General features: G+C 41.6%; 1 protein-coding gene across 3 annotated transcripts; it reads right to left on the bottom strand.

Moving 5' to 3' along the window:
- Positions 1–1,185: 1,185 nt before the first annotated feature.
- Positions 1,186–17,771, bottom strand: rbp1.1 (retinol binding protein 1, cellular, tandem duplicate 1). Of its 3 annotated transcripts, none has more exons than XM_078264208.1 (5): positions 12,016–12,097; positions 9,864–9,949; positions 4,216–4,394; positions 3,513–3,614; positions 1,186–1,877 (listed from the first exon to the last, which is right to left on the bottom strand). In XM_078264208.1, exons 1-5 carry the CDS (start codon positions 12,018–12,020, stop codon positions 1,827–1,829), a joined length of 423 nt encoding a protein of 140 aa, XP_078120334.1. In that variant the 5' UTR covers positions 12,021–12,097; the 3' UTR covers positions 1,186–1,826. The 3 variants fall into 3 exon arrangements, with proteins under 3 accessions (XP_078120334.1, XP_078120335.1, XP_078120333.1); XM_078264207.1 differs by lacking the exons at positions 1,186–1,877; positions 3,513–3,614; positions 4,216–4,394 and adding exons at positions 6,409–7,361; positions 15,743–15,888; positions 17,699–17,771 and having other exon boundaries at positions 12,016–12,199; XM_078264209.1 differs by lacking the exons at positions 9,864–9,949; positions 12,016–12,097 and adding an exon at positions 4,898–4,970.
- Between the last annotated feature and the right edge of the window lie 1,728 nt (positions 17,772–19,499).

The following is a 19,499-nucleotide window of genomic DNA, read 5'->3' as shown; positions in this document are numbered from 1 at the left end:
TTTCAGTCTTTACATGGCCATTGGGGGAGGTTGCAAAAGGATGAGGGCGCCCACACACACACACACACACACACACTTAACATTTAAATGAGGTGCATATGCTCAAGAGATTCACAGGAAACTATGCATGTAAATGCTTAAAGTGCATTTCCTGCTTCCAGTAATCAATAAATGGGTCCTTTCTAATGGAACTCTGGGACATTATTAAAATATTCGTAACATTACCACCAGTGACCACAGGTGTCGCCAAATTAAACAGGACTAAAATCTTAAGGGTTACAATTTCAACTACTGGGACTCAAGATGTCTCCTACTTCACCGTCCATTCTCTGTGGACGCTATGAAGGCTACGTGTCCATTAAACCATGGTTTTGCTTTGCAAGTTAGTTGTCATGTCACAAAATCATGCTCTAAGTAGGCCTAGTGAGCACAGAGAAACAGCAGATACATGTGAAACCAGTCTCCCGGTGTCAAATGCTGCATATAGGCCTACATCGTTCTCTCCTGTGTGAAGCTGTTTGTTGATTGCTGATCGAAATAAGAGTTGAGTTACTGACTTCCCGCCAGACCATCCCTGCACTTAGAAATGTTTTATTGAGAATAAATGCAAATGCAGTCTTCACCCTGGCGCCAGGCTCTGTTTCGACCTCTGTCTGACGCAATCTTTTTTTTTTTAACCCGCCAAAGCAAGAGCAGGGAGAGATCAATAACAACCCCTTAGGGGAACCATAAATAAACAGAGACCGCAGGTAGCTGCTGGGCTGCTGTTGGGGCGTGAATGCACAAGCGGCTGGAGGCTGCACAGCAGGGCGAGCAGCAGCAGCAGCAGCAGCAGCAGTAGCAGCAGCGAATGAGCAAGTGACTTGGACAGTTTATAATGACTGCCCAATCGGAAATGGCAATGCACAAAGTGAGCTGACAGATTAGCTGGCTCCACAGGCCTCGCTTCACTCACTGAAATCCTCAAGTAGCCTTGAGGCCCTTAAATTATTTGTCTACGTTTGGAAATGCATTTTTGCATTAAAAGCGAGCTTCCACCAGCTGATCTGTGGGCCTGTGAAAGTTCAGTAAACAACAACCAATCATTTTAATGGTTTGTCTGTTGTATATGACCGAACTGCCATACAAATCTTGTCCCCGTTTCCAACTAGTCTGATTAACAAAAGAAATGGCGCCGTTGTTGAGCACTGTTTACTTTATTGATTGATTCATTTTACTACCAATGGCACGTTCCCAAATGAATTGGGAGGGATAAATACACACATCACATTTGATATCCATTCTTGAGACTAAGCATCCGTAGCAAAGACGTTTACAGCCCTCACACACACAGATGTTCATCTTTTTCCATCCACAGAATGACTCAAAGAACTAAAATGGGATGAACCCACTGCTCTCTTCTCTTCTCTTCACTGCCATCCATTACTTTTCCAAGGCAGAGCATTGCGTTCATCAATCTGGCTCACCTGTCAGATCAGCTACACCTACAGTAGCGGTATGCACGTGTCCAACACATCTAAACCTTGGTAATTAAAAGAGCACTTGCCCTGAGACATATTTACAGGATTGCATTTTGTGATGTTACATGATACACACTGCCCCGCCCCTTTGAATTGGCTTTGGCAACAGTAGGCTATTGATGAAAAATGAATGTGTGTTTCGTGAAAATAATATTCATAATGGAAATCACATGGGTAGATGGACACATGGAGAGATGTACAAATGACCCAAGGGAAAGTTGGATGGTACGTCAGAGGCATGGGTGTGGAGCGTCTCTGTAAGCCAATGTCAGGCCGGGGACACCGTCTCGTCCAATAAGAGCCAGCTTAGGTCTTCTTGAAGACCTGCTTGCAAACAGCTCCTGCAGCTCTCAGCTCCTGCAGAGAACAAAAGACAAGTGTTTTAGATTAAAACAGATTTATTTTAGATTTGAACGGACTCAGAATGTAATTTGACAAATTGGAATGCCGAGGAGAATGATTGCAGATCATAAGCCCTGCACTGTCTTCCCTAAACAGTACAATCACTGTAACCCTGTTACTTCAAACCTCTAATATTGACTGTTGATTTGTGTCTATCCTACTGTCTTTAACTACTTTATTCCCTTATAATGCCCATATTTAATGCTGTCTTTTTTTTAAATACTTTATTCTTTCACTGCCATATAGTTTTTATATTTGTAAGTCTACATTAATCTCTTATATTGTCCATATTTAATGCTGGCCTCTAGACTTTCTCCTTGCACTGTTGGACTTATTTGCATTACCACCATGACACACACTCTCATAGAGTACCTTACCATGCAGACTGAATCACAGAGTCAGTCCCTGCCCTGTCACTGCAAGCGTCTCATGCTTATACTGTACATCCCATTCTTGTGGATTTTTTTTATTAAGTACCTTTTCTTTTATTGTCAATATTATTCATGTGGATTTGTTTTTTATCATCCTGTTAATGATGTATGTGTATGTTGTGTGTGATGTCTTTAAGCTACTGGGACCTTGAATTTCCCCTTGGCGATCAATAAAGTACCTATTTATCTATCTATCTATCTATCTATGTATCTATCTATCTATCTATCTATCTATCCATCTATCTATCTATCTATCTATCTATCTATGTATGTATCTATCTATCTATCTATCTATGTATCTATCTATCTATCTATCTATCTATCTATCTATCTATCTCTCTAAAATGTGTCTGATTTATCAACAGTAGTATAAGTAAGAGGGGCTGAGGATGTGTCAATTGTTAGTAAAGTATGAATTGAGACATTGGATGTGCAGTATGTTGAATAATTTAAGGTACTCCAAAAGGTCAGTTTTCTAAAATACCTTCTGGTATCCACATTGCAAAGTATTTTCTGCCAGCAGAAGCCACTGTTGCTCCACATTCAAAACCCTCTCCCAGCTCTTGGGAACTTCCGACTGATTGAAAACATCTGTTGGCATCACTTAAACCAAATAATGTGGCAGATTATTTTTGCTTAGCTTTGATAGCAGTAATCACACACAGGGGAATCTGATAATGCTGAGCTAATGAAAATGGCAATGTGCAAGTCATTACTTTAGAGTCTTTTCAGATGCTAATGATTTCATTACAGGCCACACTGGGCAACGCACTTTGAATTTTACAGAGGAGATGTTTAAAAAGTTATTAAAGTTCTTCTAACAGAAATTAGATTGAAAAAGTCAAGATAATAACATGGCAGTGGCTAATGTGGCTGTGTGCTGGATCACTGGAGGTTTCAGTTAATAGCAGTCTGTCTCCCCCCCCTTTAAACAGTATATCTTTAGATGTAGTTCCTTATGCAAAAATACATGGCAGTAAATGAGTTACATCCATATGCACCTCACAGGATAATGTTACTTCTGCTAGAGCTAGTGGGCCAATTCACAAGTCACAAAAATATGCACCACACATACCGTGCAGAGAGGCATTTTGGATTTGGATTAAAGTGTCCAAATTGCAGACATCAATATTCATGGCAGGAGCCGATGTTTTCTTACCAGATGAAGCTCATCTCCGTCCACCCAGTGGGTCCAGCCTCTTCCTTCAATCTCTCCCTTCTGCACACACACCAGCTTGTCTCCCTCCCAGGTGATGGTGGTCTGCATAAGGCCACAGGTCAGGGCGAAAAATGGGGTCATTTGACGTCATATGACGTGGATGCATGAGAATATAGATTTAAACTGAGTGAGAGGCTCAGTCGTCCTCCACCCGTTTAAAATAATTATTCCCATCAAATCTGCACATACAGATGCACGTGACCCGTTTCTCTCAGCCACCCTCCAAACAGATTAAATAGCTTATCTGTAATCAGCATACAAAAAAAGCTTTTTCAAGGGGGACCTCGGATAATCTTTGATCCTATTCAGTATTCAGGGACACAATCTTATTCAAAGAGTGGGAGTCTAATTTCTCTGCCTCTCCCACTTCGTTTCCTGCAGTATCATCAATTCATTGACACAAGCGTGAAAAATTGGAGGAAAGTTTTGTAAGTAGGTGGAAAGTTTTGTAAAAAAAAAAAAAAAAAAACTCATCATATAGTCTGGAGTGTTGCCACAGAGAGGTTTATACATCTACAGGTTTTGCACCAATGGGGGATCGGCAAGGTTTAACAGGTTTCTCAAACGTTTGAAACCTGAATGCATCACGTGTACTTCACATTCATTCAAGTGAAACCTCCATTTGGACACTCCAAATGCTCACCATGCATTTCCTGTCATCCACTCCAGACAGATCCTCCTCAAACTCTTTGCCCACATGGAAGTCCATGTTGTAGTTTTTGAAGGTGCTGAGGGTTTTGATGATTATGTGGTCCCCATCGTGGACAATGTCCTTGTCAGGCTTCAACAAGGTGGCGATTTTCCTGATGGCGATGTTTACTTCTGTAACAGGTCCCCGAGGAAGGTGAGAAAATGAACAAGAAACAGGAGAAGCAGGGCATTTTAGTGGACTCGCACAGTTTCAGACACATACATGTATGTACAGATTTAAAACAAAGTTAGATGCAGCAGACTGTATAACATATTTTCAATCCAGCTTGTTTATTTTGAGGTGAAGTGGAACATTCCTGTTGAGTTAAGATTTTTTTTAAATGCCAGATGTTGTTGACAATAACTATGGTTGTTACATAAAAGTAATTGAAAGATATTAAGTGTCACAACAAATTTGCATTTCTCTCACTGTTGTACAATGTGAGATATGAAACAAAATACGAGATGGTTGCAATCTTACTCCACTACTGTCGAAATATGAGGATTTCTATGAACGGTAGAGGATTATAATGCCAACTTTGCTATTAAGAGCTCTAATGATGATAAGTTTGCTGCATGCCTTTACCTTTACCTTTACCGGGCCTGTCCTCCACTATCCCCTGCTACATACTCACCAAGAGCCTTCAGATACTCCTCAAAGTTATCATTGGAAATCATTTTCCAATATCCGTTGAAATCAGCTGGCATGTTGGCTGTTTGTTGCTCTGCTGCTTTCCCTACTCCTAGTGAATGATGACGAGGTCCACTGTGGACGGCTACTTGTGCCTGAGTGCAGAACCTGCTGTCAAAAGCCCCCAATTTGAACCAAATTCACTTTAATCCGATTACCTCCCACTTCCCTCCCCCGGTCGACTCTACGTAACCCCTCAATCCTCCTCATGCTTTCCCTACATATTGTATGCTTGGAACATGCATACATAATGTAGATTGGTTGTATGTGGAATTAGGATGAATACACCTGCTTTTTCAATTGACACAGGCACACTTACATATATGGAGTTCCACGTGTGGCAGATTTGGCCTGGTTCTGTTGTATAAAATGAGGCTGGTTTTAATCATGTTAAAATCATTATTCAGGGCCTTCAACATTCAGCCTAATGGAATAAAACCACACAAAGATCTATCAAAAAATGGATACGCTTGTGGATGCGGCTGAGTGGAGCACACAGTGTGGGTAATATGCACAGCACAAAAGCAGAGTCACCTGAGCTTAAAATGATCCAAAATGTAGCACAATAGGACTGTCATATCTTTTGTTTCGCCTAAATAACTCAATTAATTTGGTAATCTCTCTTTTAGGCGGGCTGCAGCAAACCCACTGTCTAAATCCTTTACTGACTGACACACACACACACACACACACACACACACACACACACAAACAGTCTTTTAAAGGATGCCAGTGAGTATCAGTCACAGTGGCGCTTTCAGCCATTGGCCTCAATGAGAAAACACCTCCTGTAGCTGAGCAACTGTCAGATTACTTTAAATCCTTCGGAGGAAAAAATACAGGCTTGTAGACACAGTGTGTGGATAATGGGGAAACTGAATAGATCCACAATGAGTTGCTGTTGGGAGGCTGCTGCAGAGTAGAGACACCAACAAAGACCTTCATATGTGAGGAAATTTAAAACAGGATCCAGTTTAAATTTCTTCAACTAAAAACGTACCCATGGGGCGTTCTGGTAGCCGAGTGATTAAGATGCACACTAATATACTATACACACACAAACACACACACGGTGGCATTTTTTGTTCATACAATTCATGTTGTACGTTTCAAAAGGTCTTTAGTCCTCATTTTCTAATATATCTTAATGTCAAACATTGAAATGCCTATTTCTGTTTTAATAAAGGTTGGTAGACTGTGTAAACATCAAGGACAGAGATGAAACAATGAAAAGTCCAGGACTTTATCTCTGACAAAGTCTGATATGTTGTATTTTTATAAATATATATGAATGGTAAAACAAAACTAGTCATGTTGTTAGGGTGGGATTTGGGTTGTTGGGGGTACTTGGACTTCATACTGACCTCATTATTTCTAAAATCGTGGTTATGGTTATTGTTATTATTTTATACATTTAGACAGCTACAAGGGAAAACACCACTCAGATAGCAATATTTCAAATATACAGGATTTTATTTCAATTTATCCAACTCTGCAATGATGTGAAATGTGTAAAGCTACAAAAGGATTGAAAAACTTTTAGGAAACAAATGTTCATTGACACAAAGATGGGGCTCGGTACTTGCAATGTGTAGGATTAAAAAGACACAGCACGTGGCCGGGTTGGCTCAGTGGTAGAGCAGGTGCACGTGTACTGACAGGTTTATGCCTCGACGCAGAGGTCCAAGGTTCGAATCCGACCTGTGACAATTTCCTGCATGTCTTCCCCCTCTCTCCCCCCTTTCTCACCTAGCTGTCCTGTCAAAAATTAAAGGCGGAAAAGCCCAAAAAAGAATCCAAAAAACTAAACAAAAGACACAGCACTGTTTAGATGTTTCCTACTGAAAACAAGTGATGCTTGAAGGAACACATTCCGGTGTGCTTCTATGCAGGTTGTGCAAACAGTCCAGTGGAAGTTAACAGAGCTTCCAGTCCCTAAAGAGAATCACCTATCTGTGCGTGAATTCACACTTCAACGCTGCAGCCGTCCATCTGTCAGTCATCCAGACTCTTTACTGGCTGTGCCTGTTTGGCGAGCGGCCTCAGCACTGTGCCTTTATTTCTTCTCTCGCTGTCCTCCGTGTAGAGGTTGTGCTGGTGAATATATTCTATCACAGCGTCTGGGATCAGGTATTTCACACTCCGATCCCTTCTCAGAGCCCGGCGGACCTCTGTGGCGCTCGTCTCATTCCTCACCCATTCCCTCACGAGGAAAATGTTTTGACGCTGCCGCGAGAGCGTGTCCGACTCGTGCACGGCTCGCTCGGGCTGAAGCCCCCCTCGACTGACGCAGACGAGGCCGAAGCGCCCGGCCACCTCCTCCACGTGGTCGTCCCGCCACAGGCCAGGGATCTTGAAAGTGTCGAGGAAATCGGCTCCACACAGGAGCTTCAACTGGGGACAGGGGCCTGAGGGGAGAGGCGGAGTAACATACTGCTTACTTTACTAACCAAGCAATCTTTGAATATTTACCATAAAAAAAGATGACACAATAAAACATGGCATGGCATTAGGGCTGGGTACCGAATTCAATACTTTTTAGGCACCGACCGAATTGCCTCTAAAAGTATCGAGTATCGAAAATTGCCTTGTCATTCAACACCCAATTTCAATACCTAGATAGAGAGCAATATAAAACCAATGAGCTAGTGGTGGACTAGCAGAGGAACAGGATAAAACCCAAAGTTGTAGCCATGACTAAAAATTCTAAAACATGGATGCTTAACAACAAACACACATCTTCAACCAGGCAGCACAAAAGATCTAGACAATCACCACAATTTCAAGGTGGGCGTCCAAGATAAGTGTCACCAACTCGGTCCAACCAAATGTGAAATATGGTCACAGTCTTCCCTTCTGTTTCTGAGTTATGGTGTTGAATAATGGCCTGTTAATAAGTTAGTTTTTTTTTTTTATGCAAAACATACATTACAGAAACAGAGAAATACAAACTGATGTGGTGCTGAGGTCATTAGGACTGATACTTGTGCTGCTGCGTTTTCCAATAGGTCTATAGTCGATGACTTGGCTTTGTTAATCCTCGCTGTGGGGAGCTCCAGCATAATTATGTCTAGGAAGTACGCCAACCACTGTTTTATACAAAGCGAGCGGGGGGGGAGCCAGCGTTGCGCTAGCATTTTCTTGGTTGCGGTTGAGCCGGCTAGCCAAATTTTCCTCTGTCTCCCAAGCAGGTGTAATTTAGAGTCGTCATTAGGTAAGAAAACAATCGGGTCAGTAGGAATACGACATCCTATCACATCAGATATTATTGATGTTGTTTTATTCCAGAACTCATGCACCTGTTCACACTCCCAGACCATGTGTAGGAAAGTTCCAGTTTGTTCAGGTTGACAGAACGTGCAATAGGGAGTTGGAATGACTTTAGAGACGTATCTATTCTGAGGAGTCTAATTTGTCCTATGGCATATGTTGAAGTGGATCTGCTGGTGATTTGGGTTCTTGGAACAATGGGAAATATTGTCCCAAACTGTCTCCCAATTAATTACGTTCCCCTCCGGGCTGAGCTCTCGCTCCCATTTCCCCACTATTGGAAGTTCTCCTATGGACGCTTGCTTCAGTTTAGCATAAATGCAGGTTTTTTTTTCTGAACATTATGATGTCACAGTGAAGTTGACTTTTGGGATTTAAAACGTCATAACCTCATAATTTATCCTGTTAGACATTTATGTCATGTTTTGTTATTATTAGCGTATGAATTCTTGAGTTATTCTTGAGCCAAAAATGTGTTTTCTGAGGTGACAGTGACCTTTGACCACCGAAATGTAATTAGTTCATCCTTGAGTTCAAGTGGACGTTTGTGCCAAATTTGAAAAAAATGTGTTCACGAGGATGGGACGTACAGACGGACAACCTTAAAAACATAATGCCTCCAGTCACGGCTGGCACATTCTACTTTAAGATACTTTATGATGCTTGTTGATGTAAAGATTTTCTCAAAACAATAAGAACAAGCTGGCCTGAACTCAGACCCCATGAAGATTTTTTTTTTTTTTTAATCTTCAAAAAGGTAGGTCTGCCATCACTGAATTCCTTTAAATGATTTTACCAAAAAATTATGATGACAACGATTGACATAATCCTCAAGAAGCGCTGGCTAGTTCACATTCAACAAAAAAATGACAATCCCATAATAATAAATGACTGAACTGTCTCCTCAAAGAGTGCTCATACTGTTGAGAAGCAAAAGTCAAAAACTGGAGGTATTAGTGAAAAAGTAAGTGAACATTTTAGTATGGACCAGGCAGATGAAACATCTCAACATTAGAAAACTGACTTCTTAGAAGATTTGACAATGAATTAACCAAAAACGATATGTATAGGAAAATATATTTTATCCACTTAATATGTGATAGATCTCAAGGCTAATCCTAAACCAATCCTATTTTTCCTGATAAATGTTATTAGATCTTTAGGCAGTGTTGGGCCCAAAAAAATATCCTCGTTAATGACTTTGATAAATCATAATCCAGGAAAATGTTCCTCACACACACACACACACACACACACACACACACACACACACACACTTCAAAGTATTAAACCGATCCCTAATACTCTTTAACCAGTGTTGGTCAGCATCACAGACCACCATTAGGCTTCTACTTTGCTAAGCACAGGCACATTATGTAAATCCTTAACTCTAACTCTGTTAGAAGGCTTATTAAAGATAATATAATACAGGAATATGCTGAAAAAAGAGCCTACATGTGGATCTGTAAGACTTCATGGCAATTCATCAAATAGTTGTTGAGATATTTACATTTATTTTTTAATTACCATCCCAAAATGAGAGATATTCACGGCCAATGCCACAAATTAAAACCAAATATGAAATGCCTGAAAACAGTCAGGGATCAAAGGGTTTCAGATCTGATCTAAGAGGATCTTACTTGAGAGGGGAGTCGTGTTTCCACTGAAGTCGTCGTGCATTCCTGTGCTCTGCTCATACTCCTCCAGAATACGCCCATAATGATACCTGCCCAACAACCAAAGGGATGAGAGAAAGAGACTGGGAATTTATTTTTGGGGGATTTTAGAAACAGTAATACAGTTTTTTTCTTATTCTAATTGTGAGTATTTCTTCTATCTTCTGTTGAGTAGCTAGCGGTGTATTCATTTTTTTTTTTTCTTACTCTGTTTATGCATGTGCATAGGCAAACCGTTTTATAATCTAACCATCATGCCAATAAAGCATTATCAAACTAATGATATTCAAACTGAATATCAATGAGCCACAGAGGAACTCATAAAGAAAAAAAGGAAAACTGTTTTCAAGTAAAGCTGCTTAAAGATGTTATGGCACATTTGAGTGTGTGTGTGTGACGTGGCCTGCTCACAGCCTCTGGACAACAACAGGCCACTTCATGCCTTGATCAGCACCCGTGTTGTGCAAACACTCATGAGGGGATTTGTGAGAAATGCAAAGCAGGAATGAAGGAGAGGAAATAAAATGGAAGCAGTCCAATGATGCAAGTGTAAGTGTAAGAGACCTTTTCTAAAATAAGCCTAAATGCTGTATTGTACACACTTGTTCCATTAAATCACTCATTCCCTTGGGTCAGCTGCAAATACTGTAGATTTCATATTTCTGCACAGTATATATAACTTACGTCATATAGGGCCTTTTCACACCTGAAAGTCCAGACCAAGGTCCGGACCAAGCTTCATGTTTTTTGTTACATGTTAAACATTTGTTCCGGTTAGTTTTGGTCTCACACTGCAGTTATGCAAGCACACTAAAGAACTATACATGACATAACTACGTCCTGTCTTTATCACATACGTGAGCTGCGTCTCTCCCGATAGTTGTAATTGATTGGTTAGACGGGCTTCCCCGTCCTCTCTTATTCTCTCTCTAGTGTCAGAGTTTTTGCGAGTTTTTCCAGCTGACTGCTGCTCTCCCCGTGCTTCCGCGGCTCTTTTTGTTGTTGTTGCGTTGTTGGGAAGCAAGACACGGTTACTTTACTTGGGTTTTGAGGAGCTGCAGCATTTGTTCAGTGACAAACTGAAACCTACACTGTACATTTACTGCGACTTAACAAGTGAACTGCGTATTTCTTCTCTGCTCTGATAGCCGACAGCTGTCTGCTCTGAGCGCATTACATTTATATAGCGCCTTACAACGGTTTAGTGGTGGGGGGAACCGGAGCACCAGGAAACCCACGCAGACACCGGGAGAACATGCAAACTCGACACAGAAAGGCCCAGGAACCCTGTACTTATAACACGACGACTGCCAGAACTTCCTGGATTTGGTCACAAAGTCCGAACCATCCATAAAATGCGTTCACACTAGAAACGAACCGGACATTGGTCAGACCAACTTTCGGCTGTTTAGTCCAGGGGAGGTTTCACACCTTTAATTTTGGTTGGGATCAAACCAAAAAGTCCGAAAGTCCGGACCGATGAGGTAGGTGTGAAAGCCCCCACAGAGTGGGCCAATACATAGACATGCCTTATTAACATCACAATTGCCTCTCTTCACCCATATTCACGTCCCAGACAGCCTTTTGCAACTACACCATTCCTACTCTGCCGGTAAATTTAACAGCAGGTGCGGCTGATTTCACCTAATTAAAAAAAAACCCAGACCTGACATACAGTAGGTCCAGTCTAGTCTGGCAGCACCCAAGAGACCAGAACCTGGCAACATGCTGTTGCATAAGCAGCTGAAGTTGGCATGAAGCAGGGCGGACAGAGGAGCAGCAAAAGAGTGTGCCTCGGCTGGTGCTCTGGTAAAACTAGGTCATGTCAGCAGAGAAAATACATTTGTCATATATGCCATCAAGAATGAAGAAGGATGTAACAGGACACGGTAAAAGCTAATGGAAACAAATGGCAGCTACTGGGTGGCGGACATACTGATAAACAAGATGCGCTTTGTTCTGCCAACACAGAAAAACAACTGAAGGTACCAAGGAAGGAGGAACCCAAGTCTGATATTATCCTCTAATTCTTGCATGCTCTTGCATGGAAACCTACTTTTTTTTTTTTCAAATGAGGCAATGTGAACTCTAATGTTGCTATAAAGTTGTTTTATACCTCATGGTGACCACAGTCTCCGTCCAGTCTGGCTGCTGGCTCTCCCATTCATCAACCGTGACCCAGTTGGAGCTCTGGAGCGCCAACTTTGCCATGGCGATTCGGTGCTTTGCCAGTACCAGGCCTTGCTTTCCATAGCCGTCACTCACTGGAGACACGATGCCACCCACCACCTGGTACTGACCTGAAGGGAGAGAAGAAGATGGATACCGTTTTTCTGGTTCATGACAGCCGATACGGATGTGGAATATAAATCAGAAGCTAAAGTCATCTCTGAGATACTCATGTTAGTATTATTAGTGCTTCGTCAGATCTCACACATGAAGACAAATGCTACAATTGATCTTTTTGAAACAGGGTGATGAAGGCGCTTTATCGTGACGTGAAGGATTAACCTATATCATTCTTAAACAATGAGTTTCTAAAACTTTTATACGGAAATACAGAAGCAAATTGTGTTAATTCTAGTGTTTAAAACAGATGTATTTGCAACTGTAGCATCATCTGTCAGCAAAGGGAGAATAAAAACTTTTCCCCATTTTCTGATGGTTACCCTCTAACTACTAGTCAGCTGATGTCTAATAGGTTAGGGGTCAAAGGGAAGCTGTAAGAGCATTATTTATGTTCCTGCCCACTGAAATGCCACACTGTGCACGGATTCATAAAGCATCTTAGACTAAGAGAGAACTGACTCAGGACCTGTACAACTCTTAAGGTATAATGATGCTGTTGTGACCATGTGACCGGGCTAGAGCAGCTTTGGAGGTAAATGGGCCTGGGTTTATATAAAGGAGGCCGTGTCTGCTGACGTGGTTACATGGTGTGGCATCACATGACAAGACACACAGCCTGGGGTGACTGAAAACAGATCAACAAGGAGTGCAACTTAGGTCCCTGCAGCATCAGAAAGAATGACAGATAACTGTTTTTTATATTTGTAAAGAATCAATAAAATGATTTGTACTGATTCTTATCTTAAGTTCAGCAAATAACAACAATGTGGGATTTCTAAAGCTGCATTAATAGATATTTAGACCACTAGGGGGCAAAATGGCTACACAACAAGCTGAAAAATAAAGTTGGTATGGCTAATGTGCTAGCAAATAGCCTACTTTCACATCAGGGAAGACACAAAGCCACATTAGCGTATGTATGGAAGCCTCATTCTCCTTTGAGCTTTCGGATTCAACCAACTCCTAAGACAAATATCTGCATCTTTAGCTTGCCAAGTGCTCAACTTTCTTTTCCAGAAAGTCTCTAACTTTATCTACTGTTTGGTGCTGGATATATCAGAGAAAGATAAGTTTATCAAGGCTTGTTTTCCTGGAAACAGCAGCCTGCAGGTGCTGCTGGAACCGAGGCTGATGAAACTGTCGAGACTGAACCAAACAGTAAATTTGTAGGCCATAAAAGAACAACAGTAAGCTAGGGTCTAAACCGCTCTGTAGTGCTGCAGAGTTGACTCATAATTCTATATCAGTTCATCAGTGTGAGAAACATTTCACAACACCCAATTATTGGTTTATTGTTAATATAAAGAACAGTGGCGTAACGAGCCAACACCGGGCCCCTAAGCAGGATTATCAAGGCGGGCCCCCCTACTACAGCACGTGATGACGGCGCAATGTCCACGAGTAGGCCACCATCAATAGGACAGGATAGGATCATAGAGACACAGCATATAAGAGATGAGATGACTGACAAAATCAGGAGTAGCCTACGCGCACCACAACAACAACAACAAAACACTGGTGAATGCGCACCATAACAAATGAAAAAACACAAAGGTATTGTTGCGGCCCAAAATGCCTGATTTTGCGATAAAAGCTGCGATGTCTTTTGTATGTTTGTTGCAATGAAGTTGCAGAAGACAGTGAAAGTTGCAAAAAAAGTTTTTTGTATAGTTCTTTAAAAAAAAAAAAAAGGAAACTTAATAATTATTACTATTAATTAATTACTCTGGGCTGAGATTTCCTAAGAACCTTACCAAAAAGGCTCAGGATGCTGCAAATGTTGGTATAATATGAAAATGGCTGGTGGATTTAAGACAAAAAGTAATCATTTATTGAATGAATCAAATATGAACATATGTGTCAGTGGCTTGTTGATCTTTAGCCTACATTTTTAGTTAATGTCCTATCCTGGGCTGGGACACTTTAACTCAGCATTGCACTTACAATAACGAGTGTAGCTGTCCTCAATTTAGGTCATCCTGTACGTCTCATCTCCAGTTTTTCCTGCATCCACCGTGTGTGATATTGTGTGTGTGTGTGTGTGTGTGTGTGTGTGTGTGTGTGTGTGTGGATGTGGTTGTGGATGTGTGTGTGTGTGTGTGTGTGTGTGTGTGTGTCAGTCGCGGGGGGAACTCAGCAGCCCCGCCCGCTGCAGAGATCAGACAGGATGTAAACAGCAGCAGCTTTCAGCGACTTTAGAGTGAAAAAACGTTACAGCGTACATTGATGTTAAAATGTTTACAGGTTGGCAGGACGGTCTGAAATGTTCTGCACGGTCTTTCGTTGTACGTTTTGTTGGTAAATGTGAGATGTTCGAGTCACACACGTGAAGACAACGGTCTCTGAAACAAGGAAATGAATTTGACCCGTTCTCACTCCCGCTTGGTCAGTGGCCAAATGCGATAGGGGGCCCCGGCTGTCAATCAATATCTTCCAGTCACGCGGGCCCCTGATTGGTCCGGGCCCGTAAGTACCGCTTGCCCTGCTTACAGATAGTTAAGCGTCTGATAAAGAATATTAATCGGTGGTCCTTAAGTGGGATTTATGCTTCTGCGGGGGTTCTATGCAGAGCTTACACCCTAGCCTACGTAAGTGGCCGGAGGTTTATACTTGTGCGCTGGTGTGTCTGCGTCATTCTAGCCTATTTCTTTAAGAGAATAGCAGACCCGGCATGCGTGTGTGTACTGGGGAGTGTGTGTCCTAGAGCGAGTAAGAGTGACAGGGATTAGCTTCGGCGCGAGTACCGACTCCTGCGGTGAAGACGGAGAAACAAAGTGTCTCCCCTGTGCTTTCTGACAACGGTCGAAAATCTGTAGGAGGGAAAGTTAAAGGTGCTGTAGGTAGGATTGTGAAGATCCAGGACTTAGCCAAAAAATATGAACATCGACAACTTCTCAGTCCCTCCCCCCCTTTCTGCTAAAGCCCAAAACGGTGTCCTAAGCCCCTCCCCCCACAAGGGAGAATGAATGCGTGTGCATGAGCAGTGATTGACACGCAGTTAGACACCCCCCCTGGCCCTGATTGGTGCATCTGAACAGGGAGCGGTGGATTTTTGCAAATCGCACTACAGGCTGTAGTACATGACCTGCTTCATGTAGTTCTACTGGAACATAGGGTCAGTTTCAGCAAATATGACAGAAAGTTAGTTTTATAAGTCTTACCTACTGCACCTTTAACCTTCTTCTTTATTTCATGTTGTTTACGGAGAAGGAGAACCAGGAAATGAGTAGAGGGAAATGCAACGCTACCAAGCCACGGTCAAAGCGGACCAATCACAGTTGTTGCAGTCTGTATCGCCACGAAGCGTAGTTACATTTTTTGAGATGTGCATGTCAGGCTACGGCTTAGGGTCCGTATTTACACATACCTACGTACGTACCCACGGCGTGGATTTAACGCAGAAACATAAATCAGGCTTTATCGCATTTTTGTATTCTTTATCAAACATACAAACGATTAGCAGACACAGTGTCTGTGTGACGTCTGGATCTGACCTGTGCTGTGCATGTGGTCTCTGGCCAGCTCAAACAGCCTCATGTGCTGGTTTGTGATGGGATTGAAGGAGCCGCAGGCTAGCAAGACTAGTGGAACACGGCGGGTGGCCATGTTGGTTTACCCCCTCACACCAGTGTCAAAGAACCTTGGAGGAAAGCAGAAGAAAGAGTTAGAAACATTGTGGGAGGCAGACGATGGGATGCAAAGGTGAGAGGACTGAAGGAGGCTAGCATTAGAGTGGGCCCTTTTTTTCTAGAACATTCTAAGGGATACGGTGCAGAAAAACTTTATAAATCTACAAGTTATTTTGTACTTTTAAGTACTTGCAGTGCTGAAAACATTTTTCAGAGGTTCACCTTAGTTGCATTTACCTCAACAACCTATTCGTCATTTGATGGGAGTTTTTAAATCCCAAAGCACCTTACAATGGATGAGTACAACATTAGTATAGGTGGCCCCAGTGAGCAACCCATAGCACAGACATTCCCTGCCCATTTATCATTGGGACACCCAAAACAGTTAGAAACACTGGCAAGAAATAAATGTGGCAGCATTTTGCCAGGGTGCCAGACACTGGAGGAGGGGAACAACTGCAGTGGCATTTTGTTTTTATGTGTACATAAATGTGTAGAAAGCCTCGAGGGAAATTAACACCAGCCCCTGTCCACACATTAGTTGGAAATATGGTGTATTTCAACCAGCCTCTCTGGCAGCTATCCAGCCATCATTTGAAGAACTTATTTTACTTTAAACATGGAATTTGTTAGTTAAGTGGTTAACTTTATGTACACTGTATAATGCCTTAAAACATTTCTTTATAGTGTCATCTTCCTGTGTGACCACTAGATATACTACCGGTATTCGCATAATAAAGCTCAGTAACCACCAGACTGTACGGTTCCTATAAATATATTTGAACTTGTATTTGTTTATGTGCTGGATTTGCATGACTATTATTATACCCTGTTTTTACAACAATTGGATTGCATGTCCTGTTTTTGTCTTGTGGTATAGGCTAGTGTCCCATTATTGCTTTAGTTGCAGTTTATTTTTCACATAGGGATCCTTGCTTGAAAAGTACTATTAGGAAGTTATGTTCGTATTTATTAATTGACTAAACCAAGGAATTGATTCTGTATTAGGGCCATTGCTCATCTACTGTATACATTTGATGTCTTAGATAAGGCAGACACAATAAACAAACCTTCATTGAAGAAAAACCACTTTAGGTTTGTATGTTTTGACAACACAGTAGACAATAATGAATGCAGTGTTGCATGTGCACGGTGTTCACTGGCTGACTTTAAATCACAAGTAACTTCCTGTAAGGAACTGAATAGTTCTATGGTCCAGGGTTGTGACAGGTGCATGCTATCTATGTGCAACAGACCAGTGTCGCCTTTTAGCAGCTCAGCTATTCAAGTTCATAGTTTGACGCTATTAGACGTAGAAACTAGGGGCTTACGTTCAATTTAGTGTCACAAATTATTTCCCAAAAACTGAGTGTCCCAAATGATGAGGGTCTTATTTGAGACAGGTTAAGGTTAGGGTTAATGTTAGGGGTAGCACAGGTGGTTTAGCAGGCTGATAATTAATTAAGGACATTGTATGGGGAATTTGTGACACTAAACTGCAAGTAGGACATTGTATGGGGAATTTGTGACACTAAACTGCACGTATAACCGAAACTAGGAGTTGCTGTGTTTTTGGGCAGTTGTTACAGTGCAATTTAAGCAAGAGGATAGCGAACAAATTCCAACAGCGTTCAGTCAACGAAGCCTTGTCGTTGAACTAGCAGCTAACATTAATTAGCCTAACGGACCAAACTACGTGCAAGGCGACACACACGCAATCATTCGAATGAATGTATGAATGAAACTGAATAGTAGTAGCCTACATTTAAACGGTCGCATTACAAAAACTAAATGTTTAGTAGGAATGATACATTTGTTTACCTTCTTTTCATTCTGTTCGGTGAGTGTGTCACACTCTCCCAACTCCGCCGTTCTGAGCAGCTGTTGCTCGATGGTTCCGCAGAGAAAAACTGGTTGAATTGCGACCCCTAGTGGAAGAAGGTTATTCTGAGTGACGGAGCTCTCCATAGTACTGAAATACACTGTACAAACGGTTGGCAAGTCTTTTTAATGACACACAGTAAAGATGCCCACCATTGTTGTCATTATACACTACTTGTTTGTGACCAGTATTAAATTGTTGTACTTGTACTTGTGAGTTGTTTTTTTTTTAAATATGTTTTTGTGCATCTGTATGTAAGGAAAAACGTCTTCCCAGAAGAAACCTACTATAATCATAAATTGACCTTTACAGCAGTGCAGCATCAACCCCCCCCCCCCTCCCATGCTCCTGGTAACCTTTCATTCCATTGTTGTTAACTGCTTGTAAGATGAAAATGAGAAGCTTTGTCGAACACTCATTGACTGTCTGACAATGGCTGTACAGCAAATGGCTTTTCCAATACTCCTGCTTAATTGCAGCGGGACAAGAATAACATTAAAAGAATGCAAAGGTTCAAGTAAGTGCTATGGCATTTCACACACCATTGGTATACCACTAGTACAAATACAGTAAAACTCTGACCAATGAAGACACGTATGGCTGCAGGAATTGCACATGCATGCACACCATATGTGCATGCACAAACAACCTTTCAGCTATTTCATAGTATAATACATGCTGTTATTGTCGGTGCTAAACCCAACAATGAAATGTGGGTTGCAGAGACCTTTTGCATTTCAAGTCTAGGTTCATTAGTGCATTCCTTTCCCAAGACTTTAAGGTAAGAAATTACACACATGCATGTCCCTTTTTTTCTATACCATCATATTTCTGGGCTAAAACTTGTTATTGAGTTGATTGCTTGTATAATTTAAAATCTATGACTCCCTTTATACCAGCAGAGAGGAGTTTGTCCTACCCAATAATGTGGGATGCCACATCAGAGTTAGTGCAGATAGATAGAAAAAGAGCTCCCAGATTCATTTTCTGGGGATGGAGGAGGATGGAGGGGGGTAATACGATGGTAACATGTAACATTGGATGTTCATTTTGAGTTGTAAGAGTGAGATTGATGTGACAAGCAGGTCTAGATAGTGTGTCTGATAGTCTCAATGGTATACATTTTTATGTTCACATGTAGTGCTTGAACTTTCCAAGATCCCACGGTGAACATTTGTAGATTCTGTGCTTTTTAAAGTTCTTATCACAGTAAGGATCCAATATCTTAATGAAATAATCTATTTGTTAATGACATGAATAATTTAGCAGTCATGAACTATTGAGTCATAAACGTTTTGGATTTGCCAGAGAAACTAAAAAATAAAAAGTCTAAAAGGCAACCTCCATATAAACTTGTGTAAAATGTTGAGAGTAAAATGTGTATTTGTCATTAACAGAATTCAGTGAAGCCACAGTGAATTTCTCCTTCTGTCCCCTGTCCTGGAAGATCACTGAGCTGATGGCTTGGTAGGAGGACAATCTGCTCATTACACTATTTTCCCTCTGTCACCGCTCTGCTCTAACTTAGCTGGCACTACCCATGGAAACAGCCAATTGGGAGTATGTGTGTGTAAGTGACTATGGGTGCATGTAAATGTGGTCCTGCATGTGTTTGTTTGCATGTGTGTGTGTGTGTGTGTGTGTGTGTGTGTGTGTGTGTGTGTGTGTGTGTGTGTGTGTGTGTGTGTGTGTGTGTGTGTGTGTCTGTTCTATCTTTCGTATCCTCTTAACTCCCTTGAG

The sequence above is a fragment of the Sander vitreus genome, chromosome 12 (genome assembly GCF_031162955.1).
Source record: "Sander vitreus isolate 19-12246 chromosome 12, sanVit1, whole genome shotgun sequence".
Taxonomy (NCBI): domain Eukaryota; kingdom Metazoa; phylum Chordata; class Actinopteri; order Perciformes; family Percidae; genus Sander; species Sander vitreus.
Note: the sequence above shows the minus strand (reverse complement) of the source record. Positions and strands in the feature narration are given on the sequence as shown.

Coding starts and splice junctions, on each gene's coding strand:
- rbp1.1 (XM_078264207.1), bottom strand. CDS start 15,854: ATGGCCACCCGCCGTGTTCCACTAGTCTTGCTAGCCTGCGGCTCCTTC. Junction 12,200..15,742: donor AGACCACATGCACAGCACAG/GTCAGATCCAGA, acceptor CTCTCCCTTCAG/GTCAGTACCAGGTGGTGGGT. Junction 9,950..12,015: donor GAGACTGTGGTCACCATGAG/GTATAAAACAAC, acceptor GTTGTTGGGCAG/GTATCATTATGGGCGTATTC.